The 20,973-nt window shown below is 33.1% G+C and overlaps 1 protein-coding gene across 2 annotated transcripts in view; it reads left to right on the top strand.

Annotated features, from left to right (window-relative positions):
• Positions 1-20,973, top strand: part of GALNTL6 (polypeptide N-acetylgalactosaminyltransferase like 6) — a 1,271,092-nt gene that overhangs the window by 510,961 nt on the left and 739,158 nt on the right. For both annotated transcript variants that reach the window (XM_010363999.2, XM_010364000.1), the window contains one exon: positions 19,264-19,402. In XM_010363999.2, the coding sequence (XP_010362301.1) occupies positions 19,264-19,402 (139 nt within the window). The remainder of the gene's footprint in view (positions 1-19,263; positions 19,403-20,973) is intronic.

Consider the following 20,973-nt stretch of genomic DNA (forward strand, 5'->3'; position numbering starts at 1 on the left):
TGTCTCTTCCCAAACCGAAAAGGCCAAGCCTTGCAGGGTGGAAATCCTTTTGCCATTTACTATCATCCATCCTAACCCAGACCATTCTTAAAGATGATGATGATTGTAAAACAATTTTTCTTTCCGTTATTTTAATTAGGAGTTTACATTCTCCAAATGCAGAAAGGAAGAGGAATGTATCCATATGTCTCTTTGAATAATAAGCTGACAGAATCCAGCACTGTACCTCAGCCTTACCTGATCTCTAGCCTGTGCAACGAGGTCTACCAACCACAGCTAATAGGCCTCATGCTGGGAGAAGCCCACAGTGCATGGATTTCAAAACTTCTCATTTGATCCTTAATTAAAAACCACTTTACTAAGCAAAAAGCTGACTGATTGCCTTAGGAAATCTACAAAATAGACAGTGTTTTATTTATTAGTACCTGAATTTATAAATTACACACATTATAATTTATAACAAATTATGTAGTTTCTATGAGGATGTCTTATTACCTAGAAATAACTACTACATTAATAGAGGAAAAAATGTACTTACCAAGTCTTACAGAGCAGGGAGGACTGGGGCAGAGTGTTGGATTCTGTCAGCTTATTATGCAAAAAGACAGATAGATAAATTCCTCTTTCATTCTGCATTTGAACACCTAGTGATTCTGCTCCTTGTGCTTACATCATTAAGTCTTTCTCCTGGAAGTGGCAGATGGTAACTGCTTTGAAATAACACTTAAAGGATCTCTGTGTGTGTGGATGGAGTTAAGGCACACTCTACATGTGGAACTTCCTTAGACTGGGAATGAGCGCTGAACTTGAAACATTTCTGGAAACTTCAGAAACTTTGGGGAATGAAAAACTGTAAATAAAGGAGAGCATTCCTGAAACCTGTAAGCAGACAGAACTCCCTGGTACAACCTTGAAGGTGAATATGGATTTTGCTTTCAGGCCACAGAAATGAGCTCACAACTGAATGAGAAAAACCAAACAGATCCTGAATTATTGTGCTGTTTCCCAATGTACTTATAATAATGCGGCTTGAGAGAATTGATTTTTTATTTATTTATTTTTTTGTTTTGTTTTGTTTTGAGATGGAGTCTCACTCTGTTGCCCAGGCTGGAGTGCAGTGGTGTGATCTTGGCTCACTCAAGCTCCACCTCCCAGGTTCACGCCATTCTCCTGCCTCAGCCTCCCGAGTAGGTGGGACTACAGGCGCTGGCCACCAAGCCTGGCTAATGTTTTTTTTTTTTTTTTTGAATTTTTAGTGGAGACAGGTGTTTCACCGTGTTAGCCAGGATGGTCTTGATCTCCTGACCTCATGATTTGCTCGCCTCGGCCTCCCAAAGTGCTGGGATTACAGGCGTGAGCCACCGCGCCCAGTCGAATTGATTTTTTTTTTTTAAATAAATAAAAGATTTCCTGGCTAAAAGTGAATAAAGAATTAGTAAACTATTTGATGTGTTTTCTAAAAGAGAAGTGGTAAATTACCCAGATGAAAGATAAGAGATCCAATTTTTAAAATATGGAATAATTAATTAGAACCTTCTTACTATGTAAACCCCTTACCTTAATTCATTTACCTAGTTATAAAGCAGTTTCTATACGAACTAGAAGCATATATATTTTCATGTGTGTTTTCTAAAGACTGCTACAGCTCCTACCACATAAGTATGTAATAAATATTTGTTGAATAAATGAATTTCCAATTGATTTATTAATACTTTTGGTCAGCAAATTTTCTGAGATTTTTTGTTTAACTGTAAATTCTAACTCAACTATTGGCTGAACTGGACATAGAGTTTGCCTAAAAATTTGTGGTCATTCAAATATTAATTGACCATGTTATAAAAAAACAGGGATTACATTAGCAATAACGAAAATGCCAATTTCAAATACTATTTGAATTTCCTTTTCTCTCCTCTATTCTGTTCACCACCTGATAGGAATATAGCTTTGCATGTGACATTTAAAAATTTTGTAGAAAGCAGTGACTACAGCTATCCTATAGTAACTCCATCATTGTCTTTCATAAGTATTTGAATCATCTTATTTGTGGAAAAATATTGCTTTGTGTAATACGCTCTGAAAAAAAAATCCTTCTATATGTGCTTAGTTTCATGTTTTTGATGTGTTTTCTTCCAACCACTAGTTAAAATTCAAAAATCAAAATTAGTTGTAAAGAAATAAAGTTTGTTACTGGAGGAAAAATAAGACATTTTCCAACTACGTTTTGCTGTGTTCTTTTGAAAGCCCATTCTCTCATTATGCAGTTGTATTATGATCAGCTCCTCATCATTGTTTAATTGTGTCCCAACGACGGTCCAAGTGACCTTCTATAATGAGCTTCTCTTTCAAGGATCAGTTCCTCCTCACATTTGAAAATATTATAGTGTTTTCACTATTATTTTCCTACTTCATGTTATCTGGTAATTATGACAATTTACCTTTCTAACCGGCATTATAAAATGGTATTTTTCTCATTTATTTTCTTAATGACAACAATTATTTTGGAAAGAACTTATATGTGAGAGTTACAGAATTGAGATCTTTTCAAAACCCACTCTTTTGACATTCACAAAACTAATTGCCATTTAAAATGACCTGAGAAGCTACAGCTCCTATGGACTGGCACAATCCTGGCAAGGCTCACTCTCAAAATACCCACTGCAACAAAGCCCATCTATTTGCTACTGGCATGAGTTATTAACCAAAATAGAAGTGAGACCATGAACTCAGATTCCCTCAAGCTCTCCACAGCTAAAAGCTCAGTAAGTGAATAGTATATGGTTCAGCAACTCTCCTAGAAGGGAATGCCTTCTTTCACAGATGCTTATTGTACTTTTGGAAAGAGACTTAAGCTATTCTCTAGACTTCTTGGTTATTACTCATGTAGTTAGCAGAGCACCATCTGATCATTCATTACTTGTAGGAGCTTGCCTTCCTCATCTAAATCATACTGGAAAACATTGAGTTATTTTCCTAGGATTCAGGTTATTTCATCAAACTTTTCTTTTTCCTATTTGGTTCTTTAGAGTGAATTATCCTTAATTATTTTATCTGCTTTATTTGGGAAAGAAAACTACTGCAACTGTAGGTATAGGGACTTTCTGTTTCATCTCTGCTTTGGGATTAGTCTGCTTTAACTGAAGAGAGTAATTTTAATGAGTTCCTCTGAGATTGAGGAATAGAGACAAATTTTAAATGAAACACCATGAATTGTAACTTTTATGAGGAAACTTTCAGTTTGTATTTGGTTCCTACTAGTAGTATTTTCTTTAGCTCAGTATGAGACAGAACCATATTTGCTCTAGCTGCATAGATTTCAATAACGAAAAAAAGAGTATCAACATTTTTGTGGCTAGTTCTGTAAAGAACCCATTATACTTAAATCTAGTTTATTTCTGTTTTCTTAGCTTTACTTATATTTTTTATCTTAAGTAGCAAGCAACAAGTATGAATTGAATCTCACCTAGCCCTTAGGTTTGCCCTTAATGATCTTACAGCTGAGCTCCTCAGTGAACCTCCATTTCTTCTAATACATTGGCTCTATAACTAAGTTATATAGTCTTTCCTTTGAAAATATTGATAATTGCAGTGAAGTAATTACTATTTTAAAGTACTAGAGCTTAGATAATATTTTTAAAGTTTAGCTTTTAAATGTATAAAATGTCTAATAGAGTGTAACATTTGGTGGGATATAATATATAATATTATGTAACATATTAAATATTTATCATATCATATAATAATTTATATATATATCTGCTAATTTGGAAAGTGGATACTACATAAAAAAAGCTCATATTATTTTTGACAAATACTATGAATTAATTTTTAACACAGACCTTAAACCCACATTAAGAAAACCCACATAAAAAATAAAGACCTAAAACCCACATTAAAAAATAAGCAAGAATAAGAAGAAGAAAGAGAAGGAGAAAAAGAGAAAGAAAGGAATGAAGAGGAGAGTCACACTGCTTATGTATACATGATAAATCTGAAATTGCAACATCATCCACTTCCAATACCCCCACAATCAAAGGAACAAGAGAGGCTTATCAAACTATTTAAAACATTCAAAAAACAAACCTGTGAAAGCATGAAAACCATTCCAGGATTTTCAGTTGCTTCTAATATAATACGTAAAGCTGACAACCATTAATATTGCATGTCCTTTGTTTTGAGAGACTATTATTACTTTCAGTTTTATTGTAAAAGTCTAAGAATAGCCCCAAAACATAAATTTTCCCCTTAAATATTAAGAAACTGACATTTTGCAGATTAAAATACATGGCAAGATAATATACAATATAAATAAAATAATAGGAGCTGAAAAGCAAGTCTTTTGATACTTTATAAATTACATATGAATTCCTTCTCCATTTCACATCAATATTTTGTTTATAATACTTAAAGATTTTTAAAGACGAATTATTCACATTATAATTGTTAGGATGATACTAAAAAATCATATCTGAATGAACCAGGTTATTATACACTAGTTAGCTCAATTTCTCTCAATATGTAGATTTAGTTTTCCAAATTCTTAAATTCAATGGGAATTTTATGCCTAAAAATATGTATCAATAAAATTGATGTAGTGTTTTTCCATGGAGTGTAAAGGCAAAGGCAATTGACGGGGGCTAAATAATTGGGTATACATAAATTTTCAGGGGATATCACACTTATCCTCCCCCCCCAAGTATTAATTTTATGTACATTTCTCTTCTGGCAGCCCCATTCCAAAGCTGTAATATACAAAAGGCTAAAAAAATTCTTCCAAAATTATATTTTAGTAAAAGCAATGGTTATTTTAGGAGAGGAAGTTGAAGTAAAACAATTCAAGTCATGTATTTAAAAGATAATTACATTAAAAATAACCATAGTCAGGGATGATTTCTAAACCTAACATCACATATAAAGACAACTATTTTAGAACAAAATTTTAGAACAGTAGTTCACCAAATTATCTGTTGGAGTTCAACACTCATTCAGTATACATTCATTGTATAAATTAAAACCCTGTTTAATATAATGGTGATCAGTTCTCAACTTTCACAAACATGTATTGCGTATCAAGTGTATAGTTTATAATGGACACAGTGTTCATCACAATCATTACACCTCTCACTTTCTATATATATATATAACAAAATATAGGTACTTTCATGTAAACTATATTTTGAAAAATATGATTTTGAGGAGCTCTGACAATGTTATTTTTCAGAGAAAGAACAACCAATATAATGAGAAATTATAGGATGAATAAAAACTTCCTGACATCTGCAAACCAGTCTGTTCTTTAAGCAGAAAAAAAGAAAATTATTGAAGGCAAATTTAGTGGCAGTTCACTGACACTTTTTAAAAAAGAATGACTTTCAAGGTTTCCAAGAGAATAAGATAATATTGCATGAATGTGTTTTATTGATATTCATACTGATACAATCCACAATTTCTGTAAAACTGATCTTCAGTTATAATTATAGAAAGATTCAGACAAGGAGAATTCCTTGAGTGGAGCATGAAACTGGAACTAAGCCTGATCAGATTACATACCAGGAAGTGTACTGACATCATGGTTGTTTATTTCCTTTCTAAGTCATACAGATGATTATCTATAGTTATTAGATACCCAAAGGAATGAAGAAAATTTTGTAAGATCTAACTGAAAGTAGAAAATGTTGGTATAAAGATAGAAAAGCTATTTGATTAATGTAAAATATAGATATTTCTAATATTGGCGAATTTGGATTTATTAATAGTTATCCTTTAAGAAACTACTCGAATTGGAGGCCTTTCTACATCCCAGGAGCATCTCTTCATTCAAAAACTTTACCAGAATAATAGTTCGCGTATTTCAGTTTTCTGTGCTCTCTGTATGCTACATTTGTTGGAACAATTGAAAGTTTGTGAGACATAGATTACTGGTAATTTTTCATTCAATTTCTATCGAAATGAGGGAGAATGATGTTTATACTTCAGTGGGCAGGTTGATAGTCTTTTCTGGTTCCATAGAAATGTAAATCCAATTATATTGAAAACAAAAATTGTATATCACTTATACTCCTTGTTATAAAACTTTCACGAGTTGTCTTCTTTTATTTCTTTGATATTCTAAGTAATCCTACTCTCCACTCCACCCCACATCCACCCACATTGGCCTTGATGAAGAATATGTTTATGTTTTTGTCCTTGGATGACAATAGCAAGTGACTTGTTTTCTATCCTTCATTTTTCCTCATGCCTCCACCCTTTTTTTGTGATACCTAGAGAATAAGTGACATCTTTTCTATCCTCTCATTTTTCTTCAGGCCCCCACCCATTTTTGTCATACATAGTGAATAAGAATTCACCTTTCTTTTAGCATCATGTACAATTACATAATAAATGGCATATGTTCTTATAAGGCATTTGTGGTCACTCATGATAAAAATAAGACAACTGTTATAGAAACTTTTAAATCTGATTATATATGCATTAATGACTCAATACAATGAAAACCCTCAAGTTTGAGAGAAGGCTATCATTATTATTAACTCTATGTATATTTCTTTTAAAGCAAACACCAATACTTATGTCATAAAAGATCTAACTAGAACTAATGGGAATGACCTAGTTAAACCACAGGCAACACTAGCACTGACCTCTGTTCTGCATAGTCACTGTGCTGAACTGGTCATGTTGCCTATACGGGGAAGAGGTCCAGATGGCTATTTATTCTCACTCCCACTTGCACAGGATATAAAATATTAGCAATACATCTGTATAAATTAAAAATATATTATAAATATATTACTATAAAAAACATTCTGCATAAATTACACTGAAATAGATTAAACACAAGAATGCACATAGTGATCACAGTGTAATACATTTCCTTAAACTTACTTTCAACATTTGTGATATCTAAAAGCCATAACCATTCCAGGGTCTCTGTTAATACTTAACTATGGTCATTTTTTTTTTCTTGAGCTCATTTAGGATCACAGCCTCTATATTTTCCTTATCATATAGTAAAATGCAATTTCATTCGTCTTCTTACAATGCTACAAATAAGAGATTATAAAATTATTTTATTAGTGTTTTACTTCTTTATTGAAAGAAGTTGATCAAAAGGCATATATATCCAAATTTTGCCTTTTCTCTTGTAGTTTTCTTTTCTAATCTTTTTTATTTTGATGGTTTTAATCTATTTTGCCCCTTTACCAATGGCTTCTTTATTTTCTTTAAATTCTTTTTACTTTCTTTGATAGTTTTTAGTAGCAACTTCTCATGCTTCAAATGACATGTAAAATCATTCAGTATTGTATTGCCCATTTTCTTAGATGTAGTTAAAAATGTTCAATCCATGACATTCTGACAGTTTGCAATTTTTACTCGAAGGAAGATGCTAACAGACCAAGTGAGACACATTTGGCAGTAGTATCCCGTTTCGTTTGAGTTCATAAAACAAGGGTGGGGGCAGGGGTATCACTTTGTGAGGAATGCAATGCATGGGAACTAAATCAAGCACTTCTTGGGAATAAATGAGGATAGGAGGGGGAGAGAGAAAACACAGAAATTCTACAGTACCTGAATTACAAATATTTTTAATAGACTAAAAGAAAACACTTCATCATTAGTCCTTAATGACTGTAAAAACTTTGTAATTTTATCTGTGTAAGCAGAACCCATATTTGCTAATGATGAATGAAATTAAATAAGGTTCAACATGATTAAAATGTTAACGTTTAGTATATAACAGGATTTCTCCTGCATTGTCTCAGACAAGAAATATTTTTCATGATAATTTGAAGAATCACTACAAAAATAAAAGCTTTTCAGAAGTCAACATGGAAAGCTGAAAAAAGATAGAATACTAAAATTTCTATACAACATGTATATTTTAAACATGATCAATTATTGATTTCATTCATAGCAAATTCTTAACATCCATGTGTACACATAGATTTATGTTATATTTTTAAAATGTATAAATTCAGCATGAATATAAGCATTTTAACTCTTATTCTAAATAAATATTAAATAGTGCTTTGTTTAATATAAAAATGTGAGCTATCTCCAGGTACTAGGCACATTAGCAAACTATATCTAAAAATGAAGAGCTGGGCATGGGGGCTCATGTCTGTAATCCCAGCACTTTGAGAGGCCAAGGCAGGTGGATCACCTGAGGTCAGGAGTTCAAGACCAGCCTGGCCAACAGGGCGAAACTCTGTTTCTACTAAAAATACAAAAAAAATTAGCTGGGCATGGTAGCGGGCACATGGAATCACAGCTACTGGGGGTACTGAGGCAGGAGAATCACTTGAATTCAGGAGGTGGAGGTTGCAGTGAGCCAAGATCAGACCAATGCACTCAAGCCTGGGCAACAGAGTGAGACTCTCAGAAAAATGAAAGGAGTGCCACAATCAGAAAATTGAGAGTGAGTATATCAACAATGACTAATTATTATCCCCTCATGGTTGCACTGTTTTGTTTTGTTTTTTTAACTAGCTAGTTCTTGTTTACTCTATACCAAATATGTGTAATTTTAATTTTCTTCAGCTATATTCTTATTCTTTAGTACTGCCTTGGATTTGTAGGTACTGTGCATTTTTCAAATACATTTTTAATTCATCTCCTCAATCTCACAATACACAGCACTGCCCACCCCACCCCCCACATACAGGTCTACCCACCACCATTGCCACCACTACCAATGGCAACAATAACAAAAACAGAAATATATAGACCATCATTAGTAACAATTTTGGCAGATTAACTAGTAAGTTAATTTTTATACTTTAAAATTTTATAGGAAGTTTTGTACACACTTATGTTATCTAAAATAATATGTTTTATTTTTTCTTAACTGTATACATATATATAGCTTTTATTTTTTTCTTGCCTTATATCACTTGACGGTATCAATAGATAGTATCGATAGGGTTCAGTTGTATAGAAGTATTGATGCTTGACATTATTATGTTTCTAACCTCAGGGGGAAAGTGTTCACTATTTCATCAATGATGTATGGCATTTGCTGTATTTTCATTGTGGATAACCTTTGTCAAATTCATGAAAGTCCCCTTCTATTTGTAGGTTTCCGAAAATTTTCATTATGAATGTTTATCAACTTTTACTCCAATGAATATTTTGCCTATACTGAGATAACATTAAGACCTATATTTTATTCTGTTAGTGTGGTGAACTATGTATTGATTGATTTTGAATGTTAAGCCAATGTTGTATTTCTGGAATAAATCTCTATTGGTCATTGTATATTATATTTTAAAATATTGGTGGATTAAATTTGCTACTATTTTGTTAAGGATTTCTCCACTCGTCCTCATGAGAGACATCAATCTGTAGCATTCCTTTCTCACAATGCTCTTACCTGGCTTTGATATCAAATCCACACTGGCAAGAAAATAAAAATAAGTTCCTCTGTTTTCTAAAAAATTTATGTAATATTACTATTTCTTACTTTAATGTCAGAAAAATTCATCAGAGTATTCACCTAGGCCTGGAGTTTTCAACTTTTAAAAATAGATATAGGAGGCCGGGCTGGTGGCTCACACCTGTAATCCCAGCACTTTGGGAGGCCAAGTCGAGCGGATCACGAGCAGGAGATCAAGACCATCCTGGTTAATACGGTGAAACCCTGTCTCTACTAAAAATACAAAAAATTATCCTGGCGAGGTGGTGGGCCCCTGTAGTCCCAGCTACTCCAGAGGCTGAGGCAAGAGAATGGCGTGAACCTGGGAGGCGGAGCTTGCAGTGAGCCGAGATGGCACCACTGCACTCCAGCCTGGGTGACAGAGGGAGACTCCGTTTCAAAAAAATAAAAAAATAGATATAGGACTATTCTGATATTAAATTTCTTCTTGTTAATCTTGGTAACTTTTTTTAAAAAAGAAGGAATCTATTCATTTAAGTGTGGCTATTTGTTTACTATGTCTTATTTGTTATAAAATCCTCAGTTCATCCTTTTTCTGCTTTTTTGTTACACAAACAGGATTTTTATTACTTCATTTCTCTTTATTGTTAGGTTTTATATTAAACATTCTTGTGCTACTTTAAACTTTTTTTAAATTTATTTTTATTTTTATTTTTTTCAGAGGGAGTCTCACTCTGTCACCCGGGCTAGAGTGCAGTGGTGCGATTTTGGCTCACTACAACCTCTGCTGCCCAGGTTCAAGCGATTCTCCTGCCTCAGCTTCCCGAGTAACTGGGATTACAGGTGCCTGCCACTGTACCCGGCTAATTTTTGTAGTTTTAGTGGAGACGGGGTTTCACCATCTTGGCCAGGCTGGTCTTGAACTCGTGACCTCGTGATCCACCCGTCTCGGCCTCCCAACGTGCTGGGATTACAGGCGTGAGCCACCGCGCCCGGCGTTACCCTAGAGATTTCAGTATGGGTTATTAACTTATTACACTTCACTCTAATTAAGATGCACCACTTCCAGAATAAGGCAACCCCAACAATTTACTACCTTTCTGGTTATGTCTCTTACTACTCCACCTTATAAAAAACCACACTCTTGCCATACCAAACCCTAGTTGGTATTCCTAATCTCCCTATATGCACTCACCTCTCAGTACCACGTTGTGAGGCTTGTTTTTTGCCTGCCTTTAAAAAAGTAAATTGTATTGTGTATATTTAAGGCTCACAACCTAATGTTATGGGACACACATAGATTGTAAAATGATTACTATAGTGAAGCAGATTAACATATGTATTATCTCAATTACTTTTGTTTGTGTGACAACAGCAGATAAAATCTACTTATGTATCCAAACTCCCTAATACAATACCATTTTATTAAGTTAATCCTTATGTACATTAGAGCTCTAAACTTATTTCTCTTACATATGTGCTGTTTTATATCTTTTGACTTACATCTCCCTGTTTCCCACCCGCCCTCACTCCCCTGCCCCTGCCCAAGAATGAAACAGTAGTTCCTGTCTGTTTATCGGTCCCATCTCATTGTGATAAATCCTTTGTCTGCCTCATAGTACAAAGTACATTAATTCTTTTCTCCATTCCTTTCACAGGGGAACAAATCACTATACTAATGATTTCTCACCCAAAGACAGAAAGACACAGTCCCAGCTCTCAATGCTCTTATAGATTATTAAAATATATTTTAAATCACAGTATTCTGGGTTTTTTTCTCTCAAACTTGATATCAAAGTTAATAACAGTAGTGTTCCTCATTTCATCCCCAGACCTTGTCACAGAATAGGTGCTTAATATGTGCTTTTGAATAAATAAACGAATATCTTTCTTCATTTCCCCCGAGTAATAAGCCCAAATTCTTAGCACCTCCTTTTCATATGCTCACAAAACATGTGTGGTGTACCTGTTATGTGGCAGTCACTCTTCTAGCTGCTGGAGACATTACGATGAAGATCAAAAAGTTCCTGCTTCTGGGGAGCATACATCCCAGTGGGAACATTAGTCAGTTAATAGGTGAAAACATAAATGTAGAATAGTAAGTAATATATGGGGGGGGGGGAAAGCAAATTTGGGAACTAGGTCCTGATGTCCTGGTGATGCTGGTTTAATTGTGTTAATTATGAAAAATTTCTCCAAAAAATCATATATGAGCAGAGGTCTGACTATAAAAATTCTTGAGTGTTTCAACTGCTTATGCTCAAGATTCCTCAGAAAAAGTGTAAAAACACTGATTTAAGTTTTTCTTGTATTCTACTTAGTTGTAAGAAATAGTTAAAATACTTCGAAGTGTCACCAACAGGTTTTTTTTTTTTTCTCTCCTTCTGACATAAACCTACTTTATCTCTCAGTATTCCATCTTATGAGATCTCTATTTAGATCAATTTTATTATGTTCCAAACAGGATTTTCAACAGCCCAACAGCCCTGTCTGTACAAATTCATTCACCCCCATTTCTTCTTATGTAAAGTCTCCCTAGCCCCATACTTAACACAAAAACTATTTTAATTCTCTATTCTTCTTCCAATTTGAGCTGAAATCTCACTTTTCCTAGTTGGAGTTTCCAGTTTATACAAAGTTCATTAGTTTGCCACAATTTTGAAACTCTTCTAGGGCTAATTGTTTACTTCATTCAATTCCACAAATATGTTACCACTTCACAATTGCTGGTTTATAAGTTTTCCCTATATCTTTTCAATCATAGAATATTTCTAGCTGTTTCAGGCCTGGGGTTATACTATCCATATTTTCAATTTCCCTACCCAGTGTTGCATATAGTAGATGATCAATAAACACATCAAAAATTGGTAGGCATGCCAATGTACAAGACTGCCATACTAATAAAATGTCATTTAGCTGGGGAAAAAATGCCAGGTACACAATTAGAAAATTAACATAAATTTCATGTTAAGTATCTACTATCTGCCTTGAGTATACATAGTATCAAAGATATATTTATAAGACAGCAATTTTTCTGCTTAATACTTATACATTTAAATGTGATATTTAATTTGTATATTTTGATTATTTAAAACATCTCACATACCTTCCATACTATTTTGAACATAGCAGATGGTATACTAAGTCTCATATTTAAAGAAAGATGCTGAATTGATTTTATATTTGATAATAGTAAATTATATTATAAATTTTAGTGTTGAAATAGGTGTAGCAGTAGAGAAATAACCACTGTTAAAACATCTGAATATTATCATAAATATTCAAACATACAATTTTTTTTTCTTTAGAGTCTTCTACTTTATTTTGTTTTGTTGTTTGCAAAAGCAATGTAAAACTGTATGAGACAATATAGACCATGATGCTCTACCTATTAGAACTTAAGATGAGTTGATAGAATTTTCAGTAAAAACTGCTGGCTTTATGTATAAAAGTGTACCATTTTAAATCCTATTCTCACAACTGCAAAGAAGGAATGTCTAGTACGCCATAATTGGTGACTCACGAGTTTTGTTTTATACCTTTAGAGAATCATTCATTCATTTAAAAAGCTTTATCTCATGAGATTCATCACTCTGAACACCAAATTGATGTACAAATAAAATAAATTTCCCTTTAATTGACAAATGTTCTAATGAATGGATAGCTTTAAATTTTTATTTTATACTCTTAGAAGTGACTCAATCTAAAGGCTCAGCTCTAAAAATAACTGTACAAAAATGTTTTAAAAGAAGCTTCGGGTGGATGTATACATTTTACTTAGGGCATATGAATTTAAAAATAAAAATATATTGACTGGGAGCGGTGACTCATGCCTGTAATCTCAGCACTTTGGGAGGCCTACCTGGGAAAATCACCTGAGACCAGAAGTTCAAGACCAGCCTGGGTAATGTGGTGAAACCCTGTCTCTACTAAAAATACAAAAATTAGCTGGGCATGGTGGCAGGTGCCTGCAATCACAGCTACTCGGGAGGCTGAGGCAGGAGAATCGCTTGAACTTGGAAGGTGGAGCTTGCGATGAGCCGAGATCACAACGCTGCACTCCAGCCTCGTTGACAGAGCGAAAGCTCCATCTCCAATAAATAAATAAATAAATAAATAAGTTGAAGAAAGGAAAGGCTACTTTACAGTACAATTTTCTTTTTTTATTATTTGCACAGTTTTGGGAAAACATTTACATGGATACATTTTTTTGTGGTGACTTCTGAGATTTGGGTGTACCCATCACCTGAGCAGTGTACACTGTCCCCAGTGAGTGCCTTTACCCTTACCCCTGAGTGCCCAGGGTCCATAATATTATTCTTATGCCTTTGTTTCCTCATATCATGGCTCCCACTTATAAGTGAGAACATATGATGTTGGATTTTCCACTCCTGAGTTACTTCACTTAAAATAATGGTCTCCAACTCCATCCAGGTTGCTGTAAATGCCATTATTTCATTCCTTTTTTTTTTGGCTAAGTAGTATTCCATGGTATGTATATGCCACATTTTCTTTATACACTCATTGTTTAATGGGCATTTAGGCTGGTTCCATATTTTTGCAATTGTGAATTGTGCTGTTATAAACGTGCATATGTAAGTGTCTTTTTCTTATAATGACTTCTTTCCCTCTGAGTAGATACCCAGTAGTGGGCTTGTGAATCAAATGGTAATTCTACTTTTAGTTCTTTAGAAAATTTCCATACTCTTTTCCATAGTGGTTGTACTGGTTTACATTCCCACTAGCAGTGTAAAAGTGTTCATTTTTAATCACATCCACACCAACATCCACTATTTTATGATTTTTAAATTATGGCCATTTTCACAGGAGTCAGATGGTATTACATTATGGTTTTCATTGGGATTTCCTTCATAATTAGTGATACTGAGCACTTTTTCATGTGTTTGTTGGCCATTTGTATATCTTCTTTGGAGAACTGTCTATTCATGTCCTTAGCTCACTTTTTGATGGAATTTTTTTTTTTTTTTCTTGCTGATTTGAGTTGCTTGTAGATTCTGAATGTTAGTCCTTTGTCAGATGCATAAAACTATGAAGATGCTTTCCCACTCTGTTGGTTGTCTTTCCCACTCTGTTGGTTATGAAGATGCTTTCCCACTCTGTTGGTTGTCTGTTTACTCTGCTGATTATATGTTTTCCTGCACAGACACTTTTGAGTTTAATTAAGTCCCATCTATTTATCTTTGTTTTTCTTGCATTTGCTTTGGGGTTCTTGGCCATGAAGTCTTTGCCTAAACCAATGTCTAGAAGGCTTTTTCTGATTTTATCTTCTAGGATTTTTATGATTTTAGGTCTAAGATTTAAGTTTTTGATCCATCTTGAATTGATTTTTGTATAAATTGAGAGATGAGGATCCAGTTTTGTTCTTCTGTATGTAGCTTGACAATTATTCCAGCACGATTTGTTGAATAGGATGTCCTTTCTCTACTTTGTGTTTTTGTTCACTTTGTCAAAAATCAGTTTGCTGTAAGTATTTGCTTTTATTTCTGGGCTCTCTATTCTGTTCCAGTGGTGTACTTGCCTGTTTTTATACCAATATCATGCTGTTTTGATAACTATAGCCTTGTAGTATAATTTGAAGTCTGGTAATGTGATACCTCCAGATTTGTTCTTTTTTCTTATTCTTGCGTTGGTTATGTGGGATCTTTTTTGGTTCCATATGAATTTTAGGATTACTTTTTCTAGTTCTATGAAGAATTATGATAGCGTTTTGATTGGAATTGCATTAAATGTATAGATTGCTTTTGGTAGTATAGACATTTTCACAATATTGATTCTACCCATTCATGAACATGGGATGTGTTTTCATTTGTTTGTGTCATCAGTCACTTATTTCAGTGGTGTTTTGTAGTTTTCCTTGTAGAAATATTTCACCTTCTTGGTTAGGTGTATTCCCAAGTTTTTTTTTTTTTTTTTAATTGGCTCTTGTAACAGTGGTTAAGTTGTTGATTTGATTCTCAGCTTAGTCACTGTTGGTACACAGCAGTGTTACTGATTTGTAGTCATTGATTTTGTATACTGAAACTTTACTGAATTCATTTATCATTAAATGAATTTTTACTGATAAAATTAATTGGATTTAATAAAATAAAATATTTGCAACATATGTAATTAACACAAATATAAAATAGTATGTAAAAAACAAAAATTGTTTTTAAAAATGCTTGAACAATCATTTCACAGTGAAAGAAATACAAATGATAAAAATATAAGAAATTATTAATTCGTAGTAATCAAGAAATGTCAAATTAAAATATGAAAAATATATATTTTACTGATGAAGTTGGAAATGTACAGTGTGTGTCAGGATGTGTCAAAACCATTATATGTACTTTAGAGATATCTCAGTAATTCCATTTCTAGGAATTTATGCTTCCCTTTCAAAAATGCATAACTGTGAAAAGTAAAGATGTTCATTGTAATGGGAAAATCAGTAAATGAATTTTTACTGATAAATGAATTCAGTAAACTAGTAAACTAGGAGCTTTTTGGATGACTCTTTAGGGTTTTCATGGTACATAATTATATCATTGGTGAACCATGACAGTTTGACTTCTTCTTTACCAATTTGGATGCCCCTTATTTCTTTCTCTTGTCTGATTGCCCTGGCTAGGACTTCCAGTACCATGTTGAAAAGAAGTGGTGAAAGTGGGCATCCTTGTTTTGTTGCAGTTCTCAGGGGAATGCTTTGAACTCCGCACCCCCCCCCCCCCCTCAATGCCCCATTCAATATAATGTTGCCTGTGGGTTTGTCATAAATAGCTTTTATTACTTTGAGGTGTGTCCCCTCTATGCCAGTTTTACTGAAGGTTTTCATCATAAAGGGACACAGGATTTTGTCAGATGCTTTTTCTGCATCTATTGAGATAATCATATGATTTTTTTGTTAATTCTGTGTATGTGGTGTATCACATTTATTGACTTGCACCTGGCATAAAATTTTCTTTTTAAATAGGATTTATGGAATTACATAGATCTAGTTAAAACCACAGACTATATAAGTCCAAGAGACCTTACAGCTAATTTTGTCATTAATGGGAGAAAGATTTATGTCTTTTAAACATTTCCCCACGGTATATGGCTAATTTGTAACTATGGAAGTGCTAGTGAGCATTAGTCTCTCTTTTATTTATTTACATGTAACTTAGGTAGCACAATGTTTATTCCAAGATGTAACTGTGTGGGGTTAAAAAATTTATATGAAGTAATTTAACACAATACTTTGTACATTATGGATGCTCAATAACTAGCTGTTATAGATATGAAATTTCTCACTGATTTATTTTCCATTTAGGTTGAAAAGTAATAAGTGACATTTTCTCCTAAGAAATCAAACAGGGAAGCAAAGAAGATGAAGTTTTGCTTTTTGTTTTTGGTTTTGGTTTTTTGAGGCCAAATGTCTTTAAATATATTGTTTCTTTTCCTTTGATTGGAGAGGTTTTCAGTCTGCTTTGTGAGAATATAATTTCTTATCAATCCCCAGCCATTTGATCTTGGTGGTCAGCGCTATTGAATTTAAGGGCAGTAGTAGTAAGAAACTAAGAAAAGAAAGATGCCTTTTTTTCTGAGGAATCACTGATATGGAAACCAAATTTCCTAACAAAATCTTGAATTCTAGTAATACAAAATGAATAACATGTTTGTAAATCAAGGTTACTAAAGTGAAAAATGTAAAAATCTCTAAAGATTTTTAAAAAGTATTTTTTAAACTTCCATATCCTATGAATGAATAAAAACCTTGTTTTAAAGGGTACTAGAAATATTCTTTCTTAAATGATGAATTATAAATACATATTATTAGACACTCAAACACATACACATACAAATACATATTAATTACTCAGCTTAAATCTGTAATACTTAACAATTGTATTAAAGTCAAGACCAGAGTAAATGTCTGTTAAAAATTATTTATTGTTAACAATTTCGATAAGAAATTGTGAGTTATGAAGAAAGAGGAAGCAAGATATTATTATTTGAAATAAATATTGTGTATCTGTAAAACACTAGTTTTTTTAAAATTATTTAAAAAATAGTTCAGTATGGTGTCTGAATAAGAAGTATAAAAATATATAATTTTAGTGTGTGCCATTTAGAAAAATGTAATGAAAGAAAGGGTACTACACATAATACAATGAAGATAAAACACATCTACAAAAATTTACCAAAAATTGCATAGGACTAAAAGAATGAAAATTGTATAAAATGCCACTGAGGTCCAAGGGCAGAACACTTGAAAAATAGCTGATACATATAAAAATATCAATTATATAAGAATGAACGAGAAAATCTAATGTAATCTAAAAAACAAAATCCAGAAAGGCCATTTTATTAAACAGTTCATACAGAAAAGTAAACATGTTATTAGTTGGAAAAAGAATACGGTAAGAAATGGCTTTGCATACATTAAAAGAGGTTACTACCATGATGTTTCCAGTGCAAGCATTGGCATAACAGTGAAATGCCATGGTAATTTTTAAATATGCATGAGCAAGTGTACAAAATTTTGTATGTAGTGTTTTAAAGCAGGGAAGAAAAAAGCAAATTACTCAATAATTTTTTTCTTTTTTTTAATTACAGAGTCTCATTCTGTCACACATGCTGGAGTGCAGTGGCCCAGTCTTGGCTTACTGCAACCTCTGCCTTCTGGGTTCAAGCGATTTTCATTCCTCAGCCTCCCCAGTAGCTGGGATTACAGGTGTGCGCCACCACGCCTGGCTAATTCTTGTATTTTTAGTAGAGACAGCATTTCGCCAGGTTGGCCATGCAGGTCTCAAACTCCTGGCCTCAGTTGATCAGCGTGCCTTGGCCTCCCAAAGTGCTGGAATTACAGACTTGAGACACTGTGACCAACCTCAATAAATGGTATTTCTATAACTGCCTGAACTTTTGTTTTGAAAAAAATAAAAATTATATTTATCTCACTTCTCACACCAAAACATATTCCGGATGTTTCAAAAATTTTAATAGATAAAATAAAACTCTGAGTTTTTAAATGGATACTAAAAATGATATTGGACTAGGGAAGACTTTCTTTGTAAATATGTAAAATATAAAATGAGAAATTATAAAAGAAAACAATAAAATCTGGATTAAAAAATTAATTAGATTTAATTAAAAAATATTTGCAGCACATATAATTAACAAAAATATAAAATAGTATGTAAAAAAACAAAAATTGTTTTTAAAAATGCTTGAACAGTCATTTCACAGTGAAAGAAATACCAATGATAAAAATATAAGAAATTATTAATTCATAGTAATCAAGAAATATCAAACTAAAATATGAGGAATATATATTTTACTGATGAAGTTGGAAATTTACAGTGTGTCTCAGGATGTGTCAAAACTCTTGTAAGTACTTTAAAGATATCTCAGTAATTCCATTTCTAGTACTTTATGCTTCCCTTTCAAAAATGCATAACTGTGAAAAGCAAAGATTTTCATTGTAATGGGAAAATTAGAAATAATAGTATGTTTTCAGTGGAATGGTGTAAATTGGAATACAATCAAATAACATCAAGTGTTGTAAGTAAATGAAAAGTATACAATTATTCTGGAAAAAGTCAAATTACAAATCAGTATATGTATTAGAATCTGCATACAAATATTAATAAACATACACTAAAAATTTTGACAGTGGTTCTGCAATGTGAGATTACACTTTCTACTTCTGTGTTGTTTGCTTTTTATATTGAGTATATTTCGTTTACTTAAAGGCAATTAAAATAAAATAATATAATAAAATCTTAGTACTAGCTCCTTCTGCAGAGCACAGCAATAGGTGATGATACACATTCCAGTCTTCATATCTGTTCTAGAAGATAAAATGGCTTTTAGAGAGATGATAATCTCCTTTTGTTTTCTCCTACTAGGGAAAGGTGAACATGGGAAACCTTACCCCCTTACTGAAGAGGACCATGATGACTCAGCTTACAGGGAAAATGGTTTTAATATTTTCGTCAGCAACAACATTGCGCTAGAGAGGTCTCTGCCAGATATTCGTCACGCTAAGTGAGTATCAGGATATCAGTGATCAGGGTGGGTTTTTTTGGTTTGTTTGTTTTGTCCTTTGATTGTTTTTTAAAATGTGTATCACTGTGAGATATGTAACCAAATATTTTATCCCAATAATTTTGATAAAACTCATATTGCATCATCTTAAATATACTTGATCTAAATTGGAGTAACCATTAACATTTCAAAATAATTCTGAAAAATATTAAATACAAATTTTTGTTGACTGTGTTAACTCATTAAAATGAAATCTTTTAAGACAATGTCCATACTTTAAACTTTTGATCATGTAAATTACAAAGCAAATATTTTTTGCTGGTTATTAGAGCTACCAGAACTGTCTACATGTGCATGTCTTCTATGAACTTAATTCTCACCCCAGACAGATTTAGTGCCATGGTTGTTGCATTTTCATAAAGAATACCCTAAATGAATTCATCCATAATCCAAAAGTAATAAGTAATGAGGCCGGGCACAGTGGCTCAAGCCTGTAATCCCAGCACTTTGGGAGGCCGAGACAGGCGGATCACGAGGTCAGAAGATCGAGACCATCCTGGCTAACATGGTGAAACCCCGTCTCTACTATAAAATACAAAAAAAAAAAAAAAACTAGCTCGGCGAGGTGGCGGGTGCCTGTAGTCCCAGCTACTCGGGAGGCTGAGGCAGGAGAATGGCGTGAACCTGGGAGGCGGGGCTTGCAGTGAACTGAGATCCGCGACTGCACTCCAGCCCGGGCAACGGAGCGAGACTCAGTCTCAAAAATAATAATAATAATAATAATAGTAATAAGTAATGATTGTTAGTTCAATTTCCTGTCACTTTATGAATGACTTGTGGCTTGTCTATTGACAGGGAGTTCAGTTTGTATTGAATTTAACTGCATATTATAGTTTAAATTATAGTACTATATATACTTACCCAAAATCCATCTTTTCTCTACCCACCCCCATCTACCTCTAACATCACTTACTGTACTTTTCATTTTACTGTGTTATCGTTTATCCGATAGCATAAACAACACCAAAGGATACCGAGAACATGGAAAGTGATAAAAATTTGGAATGTAGTATTGGCACCTGTATCTGATAAATCTATCTAACAGTACTAATACAGCTATGCTTCCACCCACGACAACCCAACAAGTTTCCTTTGGAAACCCTGGTGTGAGAGAAAGAAAAGGAAAAAAAAAAAAAAAAAAAAAAAACAGGGCAACTAATTAAAATAAGAATTAGAAATCTAAATTAAACCAGTAATTTAAAGCAAATAAAACTCCTTAACTTTGTGCAAAGATAATTGACCCTTTAGAAAAATATCAGTACATTATGATTTGAAAAACTATTTTCTAGTTGCCATTTTATATCTTCAGAAATTTATTTAAAATTATGAAGTAATTACTGTTTTTCTCCTCATGTTTTATATGAAGTTGCATTTCCCAATATAGTTAAAAAGAGGATTAATGTGAAGAACAAATCATTTTTTTTCCTAAATTGAGTGCTTTATATATTGACGCAGGCCTTTTAACCAACCAAATTATCCCCAGGTTACCTGAAATTATCTACAGTAATTCT

Source organism: Rhinopithecus roxellana, chromosome 2 (assembly GCF_007565055.1).
Source record: "Rhinopithecus roxellana isolate Shanxi Qingling chromosome 2, ASM756505v1, whole genome shotgun sequence".
NCBI lineage: Eukaryota > Metazoa > Chordata > Mammalia > Primates > Cercopithecidae > Rhinopithecus > Rhinopithecus roxellana.